At 45.0% G+C, this 21562-nt stretch overlaps 7 protein-coding genes across 7 annotated transcripts; 4 read left to right on the top strand and 3 right to left on the bottom strand.

Annotated features, from left to right (window-relative positions):
• Window positions 1-101: 101 nt before the first annotated feature.
• Window positions 102-1514, top strand: IAQ61_010165 (uncharacterized protein; the record flags this gene model as incomplete). The annotated part of the gene is made up of 1 exon (XM_003841492.1): window positions 102-1514. The coding sequence occupies one exon, from the start codon at window positions 102-104 to the stop codon at window positions 1512-1514; it is 1413 nt and encodes a 470-aa protein (XP_003841540.1).
• Window positions 1515-2672: 1158 nt separating this feature from the next.
• Window positions 2673-6637, bottom strand: IAQ61_010164 (uncharacterized protein; the record flags this gene model as incomplete). Its single annotated transcript, XM_003841491.2, has 6 exons — window positions 2673-4285; window positions 4332-4878; window positions 4935-5418; window positions 5472-5529; window positions 5579-6556; window positions 6616-6637. 6 exons carry the CDS (start codon window positions 6635-6637, stop codon window positions 2673-2675), a joined length of 3702 nt encoding a protein of 1233 aa, XP_003841539.2.
• A 695-nt stretch (window positions 6638-7332) lies between these two features.
• On the top strand, window positions 7333-8080 carry IAQ61_010163 (uncharacterized protein; the record flags this gene model as incomplete). The annotated part of the gene is made up of 4 exons (XM_003841490.1): window positions 7333-7510; window positions 7573-7692; window positions 7745-7939; window positions 7989-8080. 4 exons carry the CDS (start codon window positions 7333-7335, stop codon window positions 8078-8080), a joined length of 585 nt encoding a protein of 194 aa, XP_003841538.1.
• Window positions 8081-8690: 610 nt separating this feature from the next.
• IAQ61_010162 (uncharacterized protein) lies at window positions 8691-9954 on the top strand (the record flags this gene model as incomplete). Its single annotated transcript, XM_003841489.1, has 4 exons — window positions 8691-8766; window positions 8819-8979; window positions 9039-9698; window positions 9751-9954. The coding sequence occupies 4 exons, from the start codon at window positions 8691-8693 to the stop codon at window positions 9952-9954; spliced, it is 1101 nt and encodes a 366-aa protein (XP_003841537.1).
• Window positions 9955-10149: 195 nt separating this feature from the next.
• On the bottom strand, window positions 10150-11789 carry IAQ61_010161 (uncharacterized protein; the record flags this gene model as incomplete). The annotated part of the gene is made up of 4 exons (XM_003841488.2): window positions 10150-10162; window positions 10300-10426; window positions 10479-10775; window positions 10829-11789. 4 exons carry the CDS (start codon window positions 11787-11789, stop codon window positions 10150-10152), a joined length of 1398 nt encoding a protein of 465 aa, XP_003841536.2.
• A 720-nt stretch (window positions 11790-12509) lies between these two features.
• Window positions 12510-12695, bottom strand: IAQ61_010160 (uncharacterized protein; the record flags this gene model as incomplete). The annotated part of the gene is made up of 1 exon (XM_066098680.1): window positions 12510-12695. The coding sequence occupies one exon, from the start codon at window positions 12693-12695 to the stop codon at window positions 12510-12512; it is 186 nt and encodes a 61-aa protein (XP_065951225.1).
• Window positions 12696-12835: 140 nt separating this feature from the next.
• IAQ61_010159 (uncharacterized protein) lies at window positions 12836-14538 on the top strand (the record flags this gene model as incomplete). Its single annotated transcript, XM_003841487.1, has 2 exons — window positions 12836-12945; window positions 12996-14538. 2 exons carry the CDS (start codon window positions 12836-12838, stop codon window positions 14536-14538), a joined length of 1653 nt encoding a protein of 550 aa, XP_003841535.1.
• Window positions 14539-21562: the final 7024 nt, after the last annotated feature.

Raw genomic sequence — 21562 nt, 5'->3', positions numbered from 1 at the left:
TATTAGCCAAGCGCTAGTGGTAGCCCTGCATATAATTTACATCGTCACCCAACTGACCATCCTTCAAGCTTGTGCCCTGCCACCAAACACCAGTAGCTGCCATGGAATTTCAACGGGGGGAACGCGTAAACCTCAACTTCGATACTGGCACCGTTGAAAGGCTGGAGCCTGAAGTCGATCATACAACCCCGACCTACACATTTCCCTCCTTCATAGGCGACATTCAAGAGCGTGACTCGTCCCAATCAACCCCACCGGTCGCGCCCCTCCCGAAAGCAAACGCAAATGGTTTCCCGGCGCATAAGAAGCGGCAGCCGAAGGAATCGGCTTTCAAGCGACAACGCGCATCGAGAGATCAACAAGCCGTGGCTACCGCATCAAAACCACAAGCTGCGCCAAAACCGTCGAGCGCAGGATTCGATGCTGACGCGGAGAGAAAGGCAATAGATGAAGAGAACAGACGCACACTTGCTGTCATGTCAGATGCAGAGATTGAACAGGAGAGACAGGATCTAATGTCGAGTCTCAGTCCTGAACTATTACAGAAGTTGCTGATGAGGTCAAGTCTAAATGATGGGAGCAATGAGCGAGACCTTTATCCTGAGGAATCGCCCGGGACAAGTTCTATAGCTGATAGAGAGGATTCGAAACCAAATCAAAAGGGAAACGAGTTTACAAGATCATCAGCTTCGAACTCTTCAAGTATGAAGAAGGTTTCGTTCACAGCCCAGGGATCAAATCACGAATCGCCTCCTCGTGAGGCTCCAACCACAGGATCCCACATATCTGGTTCACAGTCTCTATCACGCACAACCACGCCATTACCAGACACTGTAATAGACGCAATACATTTCCCGCGCCCACCGCAGCTCCCGGAACTCGATCCGAACGACCCTTCCTTCCTCAAAGACCTACATGCCAAATACTTTCCCTCTCTCCCCTACGATCCAAGTAAACTATCATGGATGGCACCAATAGACCCCTCCGATAAATCGTCGCCCTATCACCCCTCACAAACAGGCCTAAACGCTACAGAATTACGTTTTGACTTCAAGGGCGCGCTCCTTCCACCTAGTGTTGCGCGATCTCTACCAAGCGACAGGGGTCTGCATCATCACGCTGACGCGCCTGAGGCAGCAGGATACACGATCCCAGAATTAGCGGTCCTAGCAAGGAGTAAAGTTGCTGCACAACGATGTATGGCGTATCAGACACTAGGACGGATACTATACAGACTTGGACAGGGAGAGTTTGGCGTTGAGAAGGCTAGGCAGGATACTGATGGCCCAGTGCAGGTTGTCCAGGACCCGGATATGGATGATGAGGGAGATGAAGAGGACGTGGGTAGTGCCATGGCCGCAGGGTTGTGGAGCTGCATTGAGGAAGGACGTGTGATAGAGACTCTGACTGAGGAGGCAAATAGAACGAGGGGCCACCTCACTGCACGGACACTTGCGCAGGAGGCATTGTGGAACTGGAGGAGAGGGGGTGGCAGGAAGAGGCATGCTGTTTAAACGTGTCACGGGGGAAATGGAGACGCATTCGAAAAGAGAGTGCAACTACAAAGAGTTGTGATTCAGTCATGACACTTTTATTGCAGCCATACCACTCGTCCTGGAGCACAAGAGAGGCTTTGGTAGCAAGCTGCGCTTCGAAAATCTGCATCACGGTACGCAGGTGTCATCCGAATGCGTCATAAGACGAAGCCAAGGTAGATCAGCAAGACCTCTAAATTGTATGAGTGACAGGGATGCGCTGCTGTATGTGACGACACCCATTCTCATGTCCGCCCAAAGCAACATAGTTATTACCCATTTCCTAGATTGTATCAAGACGATGTTGAGCCAGCTTGTGGGTGGCATGATGTCAGTTAGAATGTTACACTAGCTTGATATTGATGGTAGTGTTGAAATGCGTCATTTTGCAGTAGAGAATCGTTCTAGTAGTGATGCAATAATTCGATTTCCCTCGGTTGTGTTGCGCTCCGGCTCAACCACAAAATTGGTCAAAAGTTTCTATCAGGGGAACGAAAGTTCAGTGATTCATATGTGTGTATAAGCTTGCCTAGCGTGACAATCGAGTTAAGCTTGAATCGAGAAAATGGAACAAGACAATGGAGTAGGTCAAGGGCTCCGCCGGGATCGTGAGAAGCAGTGGGAACAATAGATTGCCAGCACGTGGTATCGACGGATAGGAGCAAATCGATGGTAAGCTGCAAGTGTCAATAGTCAGGGTGCAAGCAGTCCAAAAGATTTCGAGGATCATAAGACCAAAGCCCATATTATTGATGTGTGTTGCTATTGCCATGCATGTGTCCCCGTGGCATCTCTGTGCAAAGCTCGAGAGAAGCCGTCCATGCATGTGCCAAACAGAGCAGCCAGCGCCACGATCAGTATTGCTACACTTTCTGGTCCCTCCACTTTCCCTAGCCCTCCGAAGTCTCAGTCTTGACATCCGAATCGCTCCGAAGGCTTGTAAAACAAGTAGTCTGATTGTGTGTCTTATGGTGAGACTCGTGTATTCACCGTGACTTTCCTACAATGGTTTCTCCGGGAAAGCCTAGATTTCGCAGTGCACAAGCTTTTTCTGCTCTGCGACACAGCTGAAGATAACCCCAATCAGCGGCGACGACCGCAAAGAAGAAATGAAGAGGAGTGAGCTTATCAGCAAGCTTACTGCTTTTCCACTCCTTCTAGTACGCCCAGATCGTGATACCTGATCTGATTCAGCGAAGAGACTGGCACGACATCTGTGGCATCGCCCATAACCACATCTGGCGTGTCGGTAGCCGTCTCCCCAGACCTCTGGTTTTCGGATGTCAAAGGTTGACGGCACACAGCTTGAGTATATTCTTCTGCGAGATCAGCTCGTACATACACAACACCCGTGCTGACATGAGGCCGTATGGAACCGTCTTCGCGTTGGAAGATCTGTGCCTCATCGGCAATGGTGACGCGGTCGTCATTGTAGGACCTCCACATGCCGGACTGGAAGTCGTATATGTAGATCCAATAGTGACCACCCTTGATGTCACCACTATGTGTGAACACGGCGTGAAGACGGTATGGATGATCGTGACACTCCTTGAACACGCCGTCAATATCTGATTCAAGCTGATTTATATGCTCTTCCATAGACTCTAGATCCTTCTGGAGATGCTGAGCTTTATTGTGAAGAGCATCGACGAGCTCCATTGATGGATTGAGTAGGGGCTCTTGTTGCTCATCTGCGACCTCTGTTCTGTCTGACTTGTTGACCATAAAGTTGTCTAGAAAGACACTGGTCTCCTCGAGAGTGGCAGCGAGATCCAACCCCTCGATTTCTGTCGCTTGAAGTCTCTGCCTCTCATGTTCGATTTCGCGCAATTCTTGCTGCTTTGTCCATTGAACTTCTCGAAGTCTCAACAATTGCAACTCATCTAATGACTTGGTCTTGGCTAAGTATCGATCCATGTACAAAGTACTGTCGAGTCCAATGTGTGAGCGATTGTACTGTGGGCTACCGCCTTCAAACTGTAAACGACGGACGTTAATGATTTGGAAAGGGGCGGCTTGCTCAATATAATCATAGCGCGTACCACCGCCTTCCATTTCGCCCAACCCAAAATCGTTGTCAAGGGTCGCATACATTGGGCGATCACGGCCACCTGGTGAGACAAGATAGTGATTTCTGAGCTCACTCAACTTCTCTACCCCTCTCTTTGTCTTCTGCACTGTCGTGACGTCACTGTAGAAGAGCTTCTTGATAGTGTCGAACTGCTCGCCTTCACGCATCACATCTTCGCCTTTGATCGCGCAAGAGACGAGATCGAAAATATTACCCATGACTTCTGCTGCATCTTGCTGTCGAGCACTTTCCTCCAGTCTCCCGATTTTGATGCGATTCTGAACATCCGGCCTTGGTGGAATAGGAGGAGGCCGCTCTGGTGGTGCAGGTACAGTCTGATCGCTTTCGGTGCCTAAGTCCATTGCTTGCATTGATGTGTCACTCTTAGCATCTTCTCTATCCCCAGGAACAGGCTCAATTTGTTCTTCACCCATGACTGAGTCGGCCAAGATTGACGCATCCTTTCCACTATCCGCTTGAGGCATTGGACCACTGATGGCGATTCCGTCAACAGATCCAAGGCTTGTCTCGATGGGTTTGCTAGATTTGAGCACCTCCGCCGCTGTGTCTGGATTATCAGTTCTGCAGAGCGCCAATGAAGCTAGGTCTATTGCAGGTTGTACTGTGTCGGTAGGTGCGGTAATCATCTGCTCAAAGAACATTCGAAGCTCACGGACAACTGTACACCATTAGCACGGCTAGATTAAGTCACTCATTGCACTTACACTTTTGCGCTGTCAAGACCCTCTGGACCGTCACAGTGGCACGGCCAACCTTCTTCTTCGATATGACTTCAGGCACGGGCACCTCAAAGTACTCGTCGCAATTCAGGATCACCTGACGCAAAGGTTTGATGGTGAAGAGAAACTGAAGGACGCTGTTGAGATAACAGGTGTTGCCAATATTACGGAGGCCTACTGGCCATGTTTCCAATGGGTATTCATTGCGCCTTGCTTCTGCTTGCTGCGCCGATTTACCGATGCGGTTGTCGAAGTTTTGCGCTTGATCTTGTTGAATGATGGCAAAGGCTTTTTGAAGTTTCTCCACGTCAGCGGGAGGCGCGATATCGACTGTGGTCTGCAGGACATCCAGATCAAGAGGAAGTGTTCTGTTGTCGACACTGAACAGGGCGTATGCTTCGCCCACATCCATATCAGGCTCTGTCATGGTGCCTGACTTCATGAATTGGCGCAGACGTTCGCTTTGTCGTTCTTCGGCTATTATAGAGAGTGCCTTGCGTGCATTATCAATACAAGAGGGGTTGTCTTGGGTCTGGGGTGCGCGTCAGGTTAGCACCGCTTACTTTGCCACAATGAAGACGAACAAACCTTCAACGTGAACATCGTCGTAACGAAATCGTCGGGCTGATTCTTTTCTAGCTCAAACCACGCCATAGCTTGCTCGAACGTCTCAATTGCATCTGCCGCTTCAGCTCTTATCCTATCGCTATCGCGGGCATTTCCTAAAATGCGTAGCTGTCTGCGGGCTTCCTCGGCTTGTACAGGGCTGATGTCAGATAGACGAGCCCTGAAGCTTCCAATGATGTGATCATCGCCGATGACGCTCGCGTGGGCTGGGTCGATACCGAACGACTTGTATGCGGCGTCCAAGTCGCGCTTACTCGTGACCCCCTTGGAAGCCATGAGGCTCACTTGCGTCTGCAACATTTCGCTATTCCGACCAACAGCTAAATCTTGCAAGCACTCGAAATAGTAAGACTGATTGGCGAGATCTGTCTCTACTTGGCGAGAGAAGGCAAACAAGACCAGGGAATCGGCAAAATCACCAACCGCACCAAGGCTTGCGTAGTAGCTGTATAGTGATTAGCAAATGGATCTGAGATAAGGATAAAGCACTGATCGTACGGATGATCTTCCTCGTGATTCGCACTACGAGTCTCTATGCGTCCGGCCAGTTTGGCGTCTGTAAGCGTACATGAGTATCATTCTAGCAGGAAAAACTCATAACATACAGTCATCACACGCGAGCACTTTCTGCATGTCTCCGCGAGATTCTGGAGGATACATGGGCTGATGCCTGCACCTTGTCCGCTCAGCCTCCGGGTACTCGAGCAAGAGGGTGTTCAGCTCGTAGCGAGCGTCCTCGACAGTGTTGCGTAGGGTGCTTGTCAAGGGATCAGCGGCCTCATCTGGCCGAGGGAGGTACCAGACTTCAGCCATGGACTCATCTTCTTCCTCCTCGAGACTGTTTGTGAACCCCAGGCGGGTGAGTATCGAGTCACAGTCCTTGCCAAAGGTTTTGAGAAACTTGCGGTTTAAGAGAGGAATGCGCGCCTTGCCCTTGGCTGGGTTCAGGCAGTCGTGGAGGTACGTGTTCAGGTAGTCGGGTGCGTCGACGGGACGAGCCATGACGGCATCTGCGCGGTCGCCAGCCAACTCTTTGGCTCTCTCCCATCTCTGTCTTAGCTGGGCTTGGTTGGTCAACGTCTCGATATCGTGGTCTGAGAATCTCGGTGGCTTGATGGTGACGCTGAGGGGTACACGACATGGCGGCGCCGAGCAGCGGAAACGGTAGGTGCGGGGTCGCTGTCGACCTCCCATGGCATCGAGTCCATTCGAGTCGTCCTCGCCTTCGTACAGGAAGTGGTGTAGAGCATAATCCTCATTTCCCCGCTTGCATGCCCGGTGGACGTGGCCGCTCTCTTTGCGGAAGTCTACCACGACGTCGAAGTGCCAGCGACATTTGTTGCAGAAGGAGGCGACCTTGTGCACCGTGGTCTCGTCGAGCGGTTGGCCAGCACGGGGCAGCTGCGACTGCTCGATCTTGGTGAGGAGGACATGCCTGCAGTTCCTATAAGGCACGGCAGCGATAGGTGGCTGGCGGGGATCGTGTTGTGGAGGGGCAGTGGTCAGGAGATTGCGGCCTGCGCGATCCTCATAGCGGGCGTCGTATGTGAGGAGGTCCTGGAGCAGTCGTGGCGACGTCTTGCCTGTGCGGGCACCGTTAGCATGCCTGAAGCAGTGGACAGAACGGTTGCAGCAGCTGTACCGGGCGCCATGACTGCTGCCATGTGTGGGGAGCAGCTAGAAAGTGGCGTCTGCTAGGCGGTGGGGATTGGCGATGAAGGTAGAGCCACGAGGCAGAGATGGACTTGGTGCGAGGGTGGGAGGGGAGGACGAGGGCGAGGAGCTAGACGGACGGGGCGCAGGAGCGATATGGAGAGGGGTGGAGAGGGGAGCATATGTGTATGTGTGTATGTGTGTGTGTGAGTCTGAGTGTGAGTGAATGTGGGTTGTGTTCAAGCAGAAATTGTAGGCGGCGGCAACACCCTAAAAGACATGGCTCGCATTTGTAGAGTCGTTGCTATGGATGGCGGGCATAGCAAACATGGGAATAGATTAGCAATCGTACAGCGGAGTGGTTCGTAGTTTGGCAGCCAGCAAGGACATCCTGCCGTGTGCGACAGGTATGGTAAAGCCGACGTGCCCATTCACCATCCATCTTGCGTCCTCCCACAAGTCACAGATCCAGCCGCACTGAAGGTTGTGGCGCGCCACACAATGACACCAGCGCTGCCTGGGGCTCTTAGGCCCAGTTTGGTCGGCATGGTTGACGCGCCTGCTCAAGCTTCCCCCGGGGCGCTAGTGAACCCGCTCCAACAACGACGTCGGAACAGCTGCTGGCTTCAGAAGCCAGAAAGCCCACGACGTCCACTGCCAGCCCACAACTACAACCACAACCACGACGTCCACACGTTCGCCTGCCATGGCAGACCACTCCGAGACTTTCCAACCCCGCGACGCCCTCCACAACACGGCCATTACCACGCTGCAGACGACGGCTGCCGGCGCCATTTTGGCGGGTGTGCAGAACACGCTGCGCAAGGAAAATGTCGGAGCCATGGGCATCTTCACCCGCTCGGGCGGCATCATTGCCCTCTATGGTGCGAATCTCCCCACTGGCCGCCGTGTGGTGCTGCGCTGGACGTTGCTAATGGATGCGCAGCGAGTGCGGGATTCACTTACCAATTCACTTTGGACGTGGCCAGCAACCTGCGGCAAAAGGAGGACAGCTACAGCCACGCCATGGCAGGCTTTGTCAGTGGATCATGTCTTGGAGTCTTTAGTACGTCCTGACCATCTACTCCATCGTGGATTTATCACTGAGGCGTACACAGGGCGCAGTCTGCCATTTATGCTAGGTGGAGGAGCCACGCTCGCCACCATCATGGCTGCGTTCGAGTATACCCGCGGCCTACATGGCGCAGGCAGTCAAGCGGATGACGACGGCGAAGTGGAGCGCAGGGAGCAGTTGAAGAAGCTGCGTAGGCGGCCCTTGTCTGAAACGATAGAGCAGTTGGGCGAGGGACGAGGTATATTGGCAGTGCTCCTTCATACCACGCAACATCTAACAAGTGCCAGGTATCTATGCGCCTGGATATGAGGAGCGTAGGCGACAGCGCTTGCTCGCCAAGTACGGCATCGATGTCAAGGCCGCACAGGAGTCAGGCTAGATACACTATAGTTTTTCTTTCCATATTCGAAACATAAGACTTCGGCTGCAGAGATGCGGTCGCTTTCGGCTCGTGTAAATAATGATTTCGATCACTCACTCACACCCTTCACGGCAATGCTCAGCTTCCATGAATCGCACACCCATCAACCCACCAGTAGTTCTCGTCGTCTTCGGAGAGAATATCTGAGCCCATATCTAGGCGAAATGCACTATCACCTCTCATGCCTCAAATATCAGATTCGCCAAACAAGTTAAAGCTGAATCCTTGCCAGTGTTGAGCCAAAAGGCCGGGTAAACTTTTCTCCACCACCCGACACCTGTCAGCGTCATGTTCGACACCCCACTTCGACAGAGCTCCATAAACTTGGGGAGTAGGAACTTTCAAGATGATTTCAACGCCACTCATCTCTCTTTACTAGAGAACATTTGATTTTGCAGCAAATGGCATTTTGAATCAGGATGTTTCGACGCGCTTCCATTCCTGGACCCTACCTTTTGGTGACCTAATCAATTCCCAGACCTGTCACTACAGAAATTGCGGACTGGAATTGAAGCTCAGCCACATCTCGAGCGCTAGAGCCACATCCTGTCCGTAAAGGATTTGTGTCATGGCGACTTCGACTTCCTCTGCAGAAACTGGCCTAAAGGAGCAGTTCTTCCGTCACTTCCAAGATACGGTCCAATGTAGGATGGATTATATACCAAATGAGAGAATATCTAGAGCTAATAAAGAAAGCTCTCCAAGAGCAAATTGACAGCCTCAAAAACAAATCGGCATCTGGTAGCGAATGTAACGAGATTGTGGATAATTGTCTGGTTGGCATTGATCGGCTCTCTCATGAAGTCAAGGATGCCTCGACCTATGTTCCTGCTTACGATCAGAGAACCTACAGTCAGGTACTGCATGAATACTGCCAATCAGAATTGCAAAAAAAATTGTAGACTGACAAATCAAGACAATCAAAGCGCTTTCCGAGAGCCTTCAGGCTGCGAGAAGTTCGTTCAATCCACCGCGAAGATTCACTTTCAAGGCCCGAAAAGCTGCGACTACAACAAAGGATCCTGAGGCTTCCATCTTGGCTCAGCCTGGATCAAGTCTCTCTAAGGTTTCTTCGGACACAACTAGCGAAACCTCTTCTGCAATGTTCACAGAACAACAACAGACAACACTCACAGACTCTACAGACCCTCAGACCTATGCTAGCATAGTCCATAGCACCGGCATCCGTCGCCCCTCCTTTTCCCACACGACCCAAATCGCACTCTCCCACTTCTCAGATCTGCACATTGTCCTTCCATCTTCAGCATCTCATGCAACAGCTGCAGGCACACTTTCCCATCTCTCGCACTGCATCATCGATTTGTCTGCCGCCACAGCCTCCAACACGCCATTTGCTGCACTATACCTGAAAGACATACAAGATTCGTTGATCATATGCGGCCAAGTCGCCGGCGCAATCCACATTACAGATATCAAGCACAGCGTGCTTGTGACTGCGTGTCGCCAGTTCCGTATGCATGGATCGATGGATGTAGATATATATCTGCACACAAGTAGTCGACCTATATTTGAGGATTGCAGCGAGTTGAGGTTCGCGCCATTGCCAAATGCGTTTGTACGTCTTCAGCATATCGTAAGGACTAGTAGCATGGTTAACAACTTTATAGATTACCGATGCGATATCACAACTGCCAAATCAATGGGATCAGATTGACGATTTCAAGTGGTTGAAGGTAGGACCGAGTCCAAATTTCAGCATAATAGCCGAGGAAAAGCGTATTGGGTGCGACGTATGGAGAAAGGTCATTGCTGCTGAGGAAGAAGATTTGAATGATCTGCTGGGAATGATACGGAATCTGTTACAAGACTAAGTGGTGGCGTTTATACCTCACCAGAATAGCATGGGAGATACTTTCAATTCTCATGGGCTTGAAGGTAACCGATTGAAGAACATCAGAATTAAAACAATGATCATTGCGCCGGGTATCTTGGGATCATATAAACAGAATGACAGTGTGGCACAATACAGGCCCTGAGGAGTCCGCTCCCGTGGCGGACAGGGTTCACTAGACCATATGCCTGTAAGGTGTAAGTCAATAGCTTTCTGAACGCAACGGGCGCCAGTGTCGTACCATAGTGAGCCACCTCGAAGGAACCTTGAAGAAAACTTAGCATGCCTTTCCTTTCAGAGTGATTAATGCTACATAAGAACGCACTTTTGACTGGCATACACCTCGCCATACTGATCGACACCAGCCATCAGCTCATTGTATCGCTGCTTAGTCTTGACTTCGTCCGGAAACCAGCGTTTTAAAAAGGCGGCTTGTTCTTGATCCAGGTTATCTGGTAGACTGATTAGTTGCGCGACGCATGTTTGGTGCATAGAGTTACCAACCCGAGTTCGCAGCAAGCACTGTTTTCTCCCGACAGAACGGGCAGCTGTGCTGTCTGTTATTCTGCATGACGATGAGACATCGTATGCAAAATGTGTGGCCACAACTGAGCTTCACAGGCCGCCACTTGATTTCAAAGCACATTGGACACGAATAATCGTCTAGTTGAGGGACGTGGGACAGGATTTGCGTATTGACTTCGGCGCAAACAGCTTTTGCGAGGTGTTCGGAGAACTCTGGATACTCGATTTGGCGGGGGAAAGTTGACTTCACGCCAAGGGCTGTTCGCTTGTCGAATTCTGGTGCGATATCAGCATGTAACTTCCTACAAGGCAAGCTCTGTTTACTATACTTTTCAGAATCTTCACCATGGCGCTGTGGTTGATCTCGCCAAACCGAAGACCTTGCAAAATCTCTCTATTTATGTGCATAAAGGCCTTCAACGCGCCGAGATTGTCCTTTTTCCTCATCTTTTCCACTAATCCAGCCTGTGCTACTTTATTCGAGAACTCTGCCAGTCGCTGCATAGCTTTGTCTGCGTTGTGCGGCTTGTGGTCCAATTCCGTGGTCCCAAAGAAAATTCCCTCCTCGACATACATTTGAAACACCTGGCGCCACGCGGCTAGCATCTTCCTGCTGGACCGATGGTCTGGGTCCGTTAACCTGGCGACCTGCCTGCCGAGGTTTTCGATCTTGACATGCATCCTCTTCTCTTCTCGCTCTTGCAATTTCTCCAAGCCCGACACTTCGCTCGTGAGCCGAGTAAAGAACTCGGTATCAGATGTGATGGGTACTTCGACCGTACGATATCCTGGCCGACTCCTGGTACCATTGACAGGGGCGTCTGCAGGTCCTTGATTGTCTGCCCTATCAGAAGACGTGATGGATGCCGCATCGTCAAAGACACGCAGCTCTGTCATGCCAGTCTCGACCGCCAACATCTGCAGCTTCTGCTTCGTCTCTTCGTCGAGCTGGGCGCTGTGTATTTCGCCAGTGGACTCATTCACATGGAACAAGAGCATGGGATGGAAAGCTTGACGTGATTTCAAGGACGCGGCATTGCCCTTGTCGCTGCTCAGTATGTATTCAAACGGACGCTCCTGGTCGTCATCCTGGCCGGCTGTTGCATTGTAGTCTTCGACATGCTTCAGCAACTTGGACAAGGTGGCCGGGTCGAGGCCCACCTGTTGCAGCTCATCGGTCAGACGCTTGATGCACTTTTTGAGCTGCGAGTAGGAAATGGCAGAATCGACCCACTCGGCAGGGAAGCCTTCATTGCGTAGGCTCTGCTTGAAAACGTGCCCAAACTTCATGTTTGGCTGGTGGACTGTCGGTGGTAGGGCTGGCCGATCAGGACGATCAGGGCCAGGCGTCGTCGCACGTGGGCTGCCCACTGGCTGTCAGTGTCGCGCGGGATTCGGGGGTTGCCTGCTTCCTGGGTTCCGACACACAGTCGGGCGGGCCGTGCTAAGAGATCTGGCGCGCCAGAATGCCTGTGGCGATCCGAAAGCTGGTTCTCGGACGCTGCGCGGTATAACAAGGGCAGAGGACAGCGATGGAGAGCGGAGGTGGCAGGTTTGCAGGTCTGACTGAAAGAGGGTTGACGGTGGACGGTGGACGGTGGACGGTGGAGGACGGCGTGTTCTAGGTGACCGAGTTGACCGGGCCCCAGGTGATGATGCCCTTTTCAGCAGCGTCCGTGGTGATGTGTGAGATGTGATGCCTAATGGCCCCTAAGCAAAGGAACCCCAGAAGTCGATCGAGGATGCAGTCACAGTGTTCGAGTACTACAGTGACGATATGTACGGGTACCTGCGGTCTGCATGCCCAGAAAGACGGTCGGGGGAGGGGTGCGTGCACGAGGGGCGTAGGCGCCTCTTTATGAGTACAACAGAAGCCACTCAAAAGTCACAACCAACCGAACACACAAGGAGAGAAAAAATCAGATCAATCACGCGGCGAGCCTACCTGGTAGCTCGATTGAGCGAGCTCATCCATCCATACTAATAGGTACCTAGGAGGGACAGACGTCGTCACGAAGGGCCGTGTCGGCGGCTGGACCCTGCCCGGGTCGCGTTGCTGTCTTTGGCGTCTCTGGCCTGCTTGACTGCGACCAGCCTACGGAACGCCCAAACGAGAATATTTTTTTCTGCCTCTGCTGTCCGCAGCCAATCAGACCAGAGACCAATCAGACCCATCTGCGCAATACCACTTGCCATCTTGCCATCGTGCGTTTCTGAACAGCGGCAAGGAGGAGGAGGAGTTACATCACATAGCTTGCACCTACCCAACTTGGGGAGTACCGGTAGCCCGTCATCTTCCGCGTCAGAGCTGGGACAGGCCTGGATTTCCCCTCACCATGGGCGCGTCGCAATCTAGTGCTGGCGGGGGCACGTCTGATGGTGGTGCTGAGGTCAAGACAAGCTACTACGACTTGCTGGGCGTGGAGCGGACGGCGACACAGGACGAGTAGGGCACCTCCGACATGGTCGCGTGCATCCACTGTTGACTCGACCCAGGCTGAAGAAGGCCTATCGCAAAAAGGCCCTGGAACTTCACCCCGACCGCAACTATGGCGATGTCGAACGCACGACGGCCCTCTTCGCCGAAGTTCGCTCTGCCTATGAAGTCCTTTCTGACAACCAGGAACGCGCCTGGTACGATGCTCACGAAGGTGATATATTGCGTGGTGGCACGGGGGAAGGAGCAACCGAGGATCACTACCAAGGCAACATGCGCATGACGACTGCAGATGAGTTGGCACGCATGATGGGCAAATTCAGGGGCAACGTCGACTTCTCAGACTCGCCCACCGGCTTCTTTGGTTTTGTCAGCGAAGTCTTTGGGCAACTGGCCAAGGAAGAGGAATATGCAGCTGCATATGAGAACATTGATATTCCCGTTTATCCAACATTTGGCCACAAGGATGACCGCTATGACAATGTGGTGCGACAATTCTATGCTACCTGGAACGGATTCGCGACGGCCAAGAGCTTCGCATGGCTGGACAGATATCGTCTCTCTGATGCCCCCGACCGCCGAACCCGCCGCTTAATGGAGAAGGAAAACCAGAAGTTTCGCGAGGATGGTAAGAGGGAATTCAACACTGCCGTTCAGGCATTGGTAGCTTTTGTGCGCAAACGAGATCCACGTTATACACCACTCACCCAGTCAGATGAGGACAAGGCAAAGGCGCAACGAGATGCTAGGACCGCTCAAGCTGCACGAGCACGAGCGGCACAGCTAGCAAAATTGGAACAGGAAGAACTTGCAGTACCCACTTGGGCGACGGCACGTCCTCCAGATGAAATGGAAGAGGAGACTGAGGAAGAAAGCGAGGAAGAGCATTACGAATGCGTAGCCTGCAACAAGATATTCAAGAGCGAGCGACAGTACGAAGCGCACGAGAAGAGCAAGAAGCATCAGAAGGCAATCCAGTCACTGAAGAAGAAGATGCAAAAAGACAATGCGCATCTCAACCTGGATAACGATTCTATTAAAAGTGGCGCCACTACGTTTCTAGAGAAGACACACTCTGATGCGGATGAGATAGACAGCAGCATACATCAAGTTGTCGAGCATACAATAGAGCTCACAATAGTCGACAATAGGGCTCATGATGACGAGCAACCCCGGTTATCACCAGAAGATATTCCCTCAGGGTATCAAGCAAAACATGACCATGATGACGATGATAGCCAAGACGACGACGACGAGTATGCCTCGCGTTCCGAAATCGAGGCCCGATTGGCTGGCTCCGTTAGTGAATCTCCATCCACATTTATAGGATCGCACGACGGATCACACGCCCAGGACAAGGCTCCTGACGGTTCAGATTCTCCGTCTTGTCCCAGGCCTAAGATAGGCAAAGCCGCCCAGAAGCGCGCCAAAAGAGCTGCAAAACAGGGGCATAATGACAAACTAGATACAAAACAAAGGTGTCAAGGTTGCAAAGCGGCGTTTTCTTCAAACAATCAGCTATTTCAGCACCTACAGGATCATCCAGGGCATGCAGCCCTAAAAGATGAACACAGAAGGAAGGAGAAGAAAAAGAAATATTAGAAGTATCCTAGATTAGTATAGGCTACAAAAAAAACGTACTCTATAAGTAAGTTAGCCACACAAGTAAATTAGTCACTTTTGCTAAGCCCCTACCAACACGTACTCTTTAAATAGTATTCACGCAACCTATATATACTAAGATATATAAAAAAAGCTTTTTAAGAACTTTATAGTACTAAAGCTATAATTTATATATATATAAGTGTTATAGACTAGCCTTAAGGGAGAATGCAATAAGCGTTAATAATAGTATTTAGTATCTTAAAGGAGAGGTAAGCCCTCTACGCCTTTTTATAGGTGTCTAGTGTGTTTACTTAGTAGTAGTGTTAGACTTAGTCTATCTTATATTAGACCTAGGCTTAGGTATAAGCCTAAGCCCTTTATATACCCCTAACCTTCCCCTATAAGCTATTGTGAAATTATCTTTCTAGGGGTCTAGGGTTATATCTTTGTCCTCTATAATCTATATTAGGCTTTATTACTAAATTTTATTTTTTTTATTATATCTTTATATTCCTTTCTAATTTATAATAGGCCTGTATATTAAGTAGTACGCGTATATAGCATCTATACGCTTATTTTAGCACCCTACTATAAAAGTTCTAATATAGCTATCCTACCCTACTATAAATTTCCTAAACTTACTTTATTATATAGCAGATTTTCCTAGCTAATTAGTCTTATCTCTACTCTTTTTCTATTAATCTAGCCTATATAGCCTCTATTATATCTCTATCTACTACTACTAGTGCTAGTAGTAGGGAACTACTATAAGGTAGTTAGACCCTATACTAGGCCTACTAAAATAACATGTATACTTTTAATATTCTCTCTATATTTCCTATACTAACTTCTACTTAGTATATATCTCCCTAAATATAGTTACTTAGTAGCTTTATTATTTCTAGTAACTTAGATAATAAGGAATATAATAGTAGCTTTATAAAGCTACTTCCCTATAATTAGTATATTAACTAGCTTTATCTCTTTAGTAAGTGTAACTATTAGGAAGGTAGTAGTAAGTTCCCCTTAATTTTTATTTTCTTTATAGCAAGTTTTAACTATATCTAGGGCGCTTATATAAGTCCTACTATTATAGCTATAAGACCTATACTTAATTAGAAGCTATTCTTACTAATAATCCTAATATTTACTAAGCCCTCTATAACTAGCTTTAGTTTTATTATAGTTACTAGGAGGATTACCTCTATATTATAAAGAAAGGGACCCTTAGCACTTTTATAGGGAAACCTACTAAAGGCACCTATTATTAGTTTATACTATAGTTCTACTAGCTCTACTATTATTTTAAGGATCTTATATTAAGGGCTTAAACTAATAACGCTATTACTCTACTTGCCCCTACTACCTACTTACGCGCCTATAATTAGTATTAGCTTAGTGCTATTATTCTATCTACTACTAGTACTCTAGTATTTCTACTTTAGTCTACTATTACACCTTTATATAATAGTTATAGTAATAATAATATTATATAGCTTGCTACTACTACTAGTATTACCTTCTAGCGTATTAACTAGCGTATAAATAAGACCTAGGCCTAAACTAACCTTTATATTAATTAGCTTAAGAGCGCTACTAAGTGCACTACCTAAGGTATTAAGACTCTTATTATTAGTGTTAATTTTCCCTTGTTTTCTTTATATCTATTTTAATATTTATTTTCTTTAGGCCTAGGGTGCTACGCGTTAGCTAGCTATTAAAGCACTACCCTCCTCCTACTACTACTACTACTACTATTTGTACTTGTTAACTAAGTTATCCCCTACCTGCGCTACGCGCAAGCGCTACTACTATTACTAAGAGATATAGAGGCGTTAGAATAACATAAATAATAGTTTAGGGGGGGCTAGGGGGGGGTTAGTTATAGATAGTAATATTATAAACACTACTACTTAATTATTAGCTACACTATAAAACTTTAGTAGCAAGGCACTTACTTAGAGTATTATAAGGAGAAATAAAAGATATCTCTAATACCTTTTTACTTCTTAATTGTAATAAAGGTCTAAGTTATTATTCTAGTTTCCTTTTACCCTTACTTCCTAGCTTTTATATATATTAGGCTATTATTATATATAGTATCCCTATACTATTCCTTAAACCTATCTAGAGCCTTAGTATTCTATACTACCTCTAATAGGTGCTATATTAGATTAATATACCCCCTCTATTTTACTAGGACTTAATGCTTCCCTTTTCCCCTTATATTCTTTGTACAAAGGATCTCTTTTACTTCCTATTTATCTAGCGTTGTATCTTTATTTTCTAGAGTAACTATTAGACCTAGTTATAAGTCCTTAAGCTTCTAGCTTAGTAGTAGGTTATTAGCTACTCTCTCTAGTAGATCTATATACATAGTCTTATATAAGCTCCCTAGTAAGTCTAATACTACTATTAGTAGAGTAGGAACTTATATTACTTTATACTTTACCTATAGCTAGTTAAACTTTTTACTTAGTTAGTTTATCTTTATATTATATATTATAAACTAAACTATATTACCTTTTAGGAACTTTTAGCTAGGCGTTAGGACTAGTTTACTACTTCTTATTATTATTACTATTAGAACGTAATAGTAGCTTACGCTAGTTCTATACCTCTCTATAGGTATAACAAGAACGCTACTACCTCTCTATAAGGATTCTTAGGCTTTACTAGTAGTAATATTATCTTTTAGAGTGTGTCTATAGTATACCTATTTAAAAGTAGATTTAGGCTAATACTAGTTATACTAGAGTCCCTATTATTAAGTGCAAGTTAGCAGGCTAGTAGGTAGTTAGGCTAGTTAGTCTGCTTAAAGTATACTATTATACGTAGCACTACCTACACCTCTTAGTTTACCTGCTCTGTCCCCCTGTCTGTCTAGGGGTGGTATATAGTAGATAGTAATTAGTTTATCTTTGTTATCTAGCATAACGTTATCTAGAAAGATCCTAACTAGTTAGAGCCTTAGTTAGTAATAATAGAGGATAGGAAGCCCTAGAACTACTACTAGTTATCCTAGAAGATCCTTATATAATAATTAGCTGCTATAGAGACTATTACCTTAAGCTAAATATATTTAGACAATCTATTAGTAATAACTAATAGGAACTAAGGTTTGCTATTATCTTTTATAGGTAGGTTAACTATAAAATCTATAGATATTTAGGACTAGTATTATAATATAACTAGTATAGGTTATAATAGACCCTATTAGCGCTTCTAGGAGATATAAGTACTATAATAATAGCAGTTCTAAATATACTATACAATATCTCCTAATATTCTATCCTAATAATAGTTGTGGCGTAGTATTTAAAATATTATATTCTTCCCTAGATATCCTACTAAACCTAATTTATATACTTGCTATATAATAGTAGTTATAAGGGGTTCCTATATTAGTAACTAAATAACGCCCCTCTAAAGCAAAGTGCTGTGTGCGCTAATTATATAGTCCTTAATCTATTACTTTATATTAGCTAAAACTAGGAAAGACTTAGCGCCTTTCTAAACTATATTAAGACGCACTTAGTATATCTTATCTTCTAGTACTACTTTATCCTATAGTGTCTATATATATAGGTTAGTAAAGAGGCTAGCGCCCTTTAGTAACTTAGACGCCTTCTCTGCTTCTAACACTGTAACCTAAATTAATTTAGGGTATATTACTAACTATAGTGTTGCTTTAGAGGAGTTTAAATCTTATAGTTGCCTACTTAAGGTATTAGGTTATCCTATAAGATAGCTAGGTCTATACTATAGGATATACTAATATTTTAAAAGTTCCTCTATCTAGTAGTACTATTACTTGCTTAAGCTTTAAAGGCTAGTAAAGTACTCTAGGTTTTTATAGTCTATAAATATTATAAATAGCTTATAAACGCTCTATAGCTCTACTAACTAACTTTTAAGATACTTAATAATAGCTAGTAGTTCTTTATTATATATAGTATAGTTTTGTCTCTCTAGTATTAGTGCTATAGAGTAGTAAGTAACTAGGCGCTAGACGCCCCTAACTTTTTGCGATAAGCAACCCCTAAGAGCGTATCCTAAATAGTCTACTTCTAATAACGTTTCTTTAGCTAGGTCCTATTATATTAGTACTAGTCTAGATATAAATACCTTTTTTAGTGTATTAAATACACTCTATTCTTCCTCTCCCTATTAGAATAGGGTATCCTTCCTAGTTAGTTAGTTTAAAGGCGCTACTACTTTAGAAAACTTTATAATAAAATTATAGTAGAAGTTAGTAAAACCTAGAAAACTCCTTACCTCTCTTATATTCCTAGGGGATTCCTATTCCTATACTGCCCTAAGCTTTTTAGGGTTAGGTCTAAGTAATTTGCCTACCTTAATAATATAGCCTAGGTAGCGTACCTTCTTAATACTAAAAGTATATTTCTCTAAGTCTAGGTGTAGTCCTACTTCTTTTAATAGTATAAGTATATACTTTACTTTTTCTATATAGTTAAACTAGTCTCCTCCTAAATAAATTAGGATATTATTAAGGTAGGCTATTATATATAATCTAAGTAACTCTATAAGTGTGGCATTAATATATTATTAGAAAGTAGATAGCGCACTACTAAGACTAAAAGGATATACTAACTATTTATATAACCTAAACTAGGTACAGAAAGCTATTAAGGGCTTATAACCTTCTACTATTCTAACTTTATAAAAGGCAGCGTAAATATCTACTTTTATAAACTAATTTACGCTAGATAGTGTGTATAAAGTTTCCTTAATAAGTAGTAGTAGATATTAGTCTAATTTTATTATACTATTAAGTATCTAGTAATCTATATAAAGGCGCTAACTGCCTAATAGCTTCTTTACTAGTAACACTAGAGCTCTAGCTATAGAAGAGCTTACTTAGATCTAGCCCTTATCTATTAATCTAGTAAGTTGTATTCTTAGTTTTAGTAATTAGTTACGCGATATAGGGTATAGGGGACCCTATAGGGGGTTAGGCTAGGTTCTATCTAGGAGAGTTATTAACTAAATATAGTAATCTATACTACCTTAATAAGGTAGTAAACTACTTGCTAACTCTTTGTTAAATAGGTCCTTAAACTCTTATAGTTCTAGTAGCAACTTTATCTTTCTAGTTTTATACTTAGGTTTATAGGGAACTGTGTTACTAGTAATATAGATAGTGTGTATATTAATAGGACTTCCCTTATTAATACTTCCTAGATATTTTATTAGGCGTAAGTTATATATTACCTATAATATATCTAGTATATTTATTATAAAAATTTATACCTATATATCTTCTTATTAGGGTTCTTAATTTAGTAACCCTACTATAACTAAACCTAAGATAATAGAGATATAGGTAGGATATAGGCGTCTCCTGCTCTCTTATACTACTATATTCCCTACCTTCCTAATTATTAATTCGCCCTGTAGAATATCTATAACAACACCCTCTCTGCAAAGCTATAGTCTACCTAGTATTAGTTAATAGGAAAGATAAGGTACTATATAAGCTAAAAGCTAAGACTACTAACTATCTAAATTATAGTCTAATACTACTAACTATGTAATTCTTATACCCTTAGCAATTCCCTAGGTATATTGCAAGGGCCGCAGGGGAATATTAATAAAGGTCCTACTAATCTATCTTGCTAACCTTTCCTTAACTGCACTAAAACACTAGCACCCTAAATTAACTATTGCTTGCACATTCTTTACTCTACCTAGGAGGAGGGGAATAAAGAAGGGAGGATTATTTAACCCTACCTTAATATCTAGGGGATACTTAATAGCCTCTACTATTAATAATTCCTCTATTATAGTGTCCTCCTTATACCCCTAACTTAGCCTAGGGTTAGGGGCGGCTAGTTTCCTAAATTAGGGCCGCTTGCTAATACTATAACTATCTTAACACCTACTAGTTATAGTAATAGGGTATTAGGACATGCACGTATAAAATAACTGCCCTATCTATACTAGGTATAGACCTTTGCTAGCTTCTATATATTAAATAGGTCCTATAGGATCTAGTTAGGACGTAATATTAGTAGTTTAGTAGGTGCACTTAATAAGGCTGCTACTTCTACTATATTTGTGTTACTATCCTAATCTAAGGTAGACTTCTACTAGGGTTCCTTAGACTTACTAGCCTAAAGAAAGCCTAGTTCTAGAGAGGCTATTTTAATGTCTACCGCAATTATCTTATATTCCTTTATAGCTACGTTGTAGTTTATCCTAGAGACTCCCCTATTAAGGGAAACTAAGCGTATATAGCTATTAAGAGATTACTAAAGTTATAAAAGCTTCTATTTATTATCCTAGTATAAACCTTCTAACTATATAAGGAGCTATATAAAATTTACAAAGAACTCTATAAAAGGCTAATTTTAGCCCTAATATAAGTGTTCTAATATAACTTAAGCGCGCTCCTGCCTATAATAGTTACTATAATAGAATACTAGGTAGTTAAGAAACCTACTTATATCCTAACGCTTATGTGCCCTATCCTTAAAGTATAGTGCTATAGCGCGCTAGACTATAGGCGATAACTAGGACTAAATATATATAAACCTTGCCTCCTTATCCCTAATAAAGACCTTGTCTACACGTAGTTTAAACTCTATAGTTATTTACTAGGAGGAGAAGTTTGCCTTAGTGCTATTATATAGCAAGCTAACTAGGAAAGGTTTATAGTATAAGGTAGGAGAGGGTAGAGGTAGCATGTTATTAAACCTAGCAGGCTTAGAGAAGGGTTAGGATAGAATCTAATTGCGTATTTCCTTATTCTATTAATATAGTATAGCTATTATAGTAGAGTCTTAAGCCTATTATTCTATTAATCTATAGACCTATTATATTAGCCTTTCTACTATATTAGGTTGCACCTAGTTATTCTAAATATCTAGCGCGTCTATCTCTTATTACTATTATAGTATATTTAGAAGAAGATACTAAAATATTATAGACTAGCCTTAAGGGAGAATGTAATAAGTGTTAATAATAGTATTTAGTATCTTAAAGGAGAGGTAAGCCC

The sequence above is a fragment of the Plenodomus lingam genome, assembly GCF_022343315.1.
Source record: "Plenodomus lingam strain CAN1 chromosome Unknown contig_8, whole genome shotgun sequence".
Lineage (NCBI taxonomy): Eukaryota > Fungi > Ascomycota > Dothideomycetes > Pleosporales > Leptosphaeriaceae > Plenodomus > Plenodomus lingam.
This window is presented reverse-complemented; position numbering and strand designations above follow the sequence as displayed.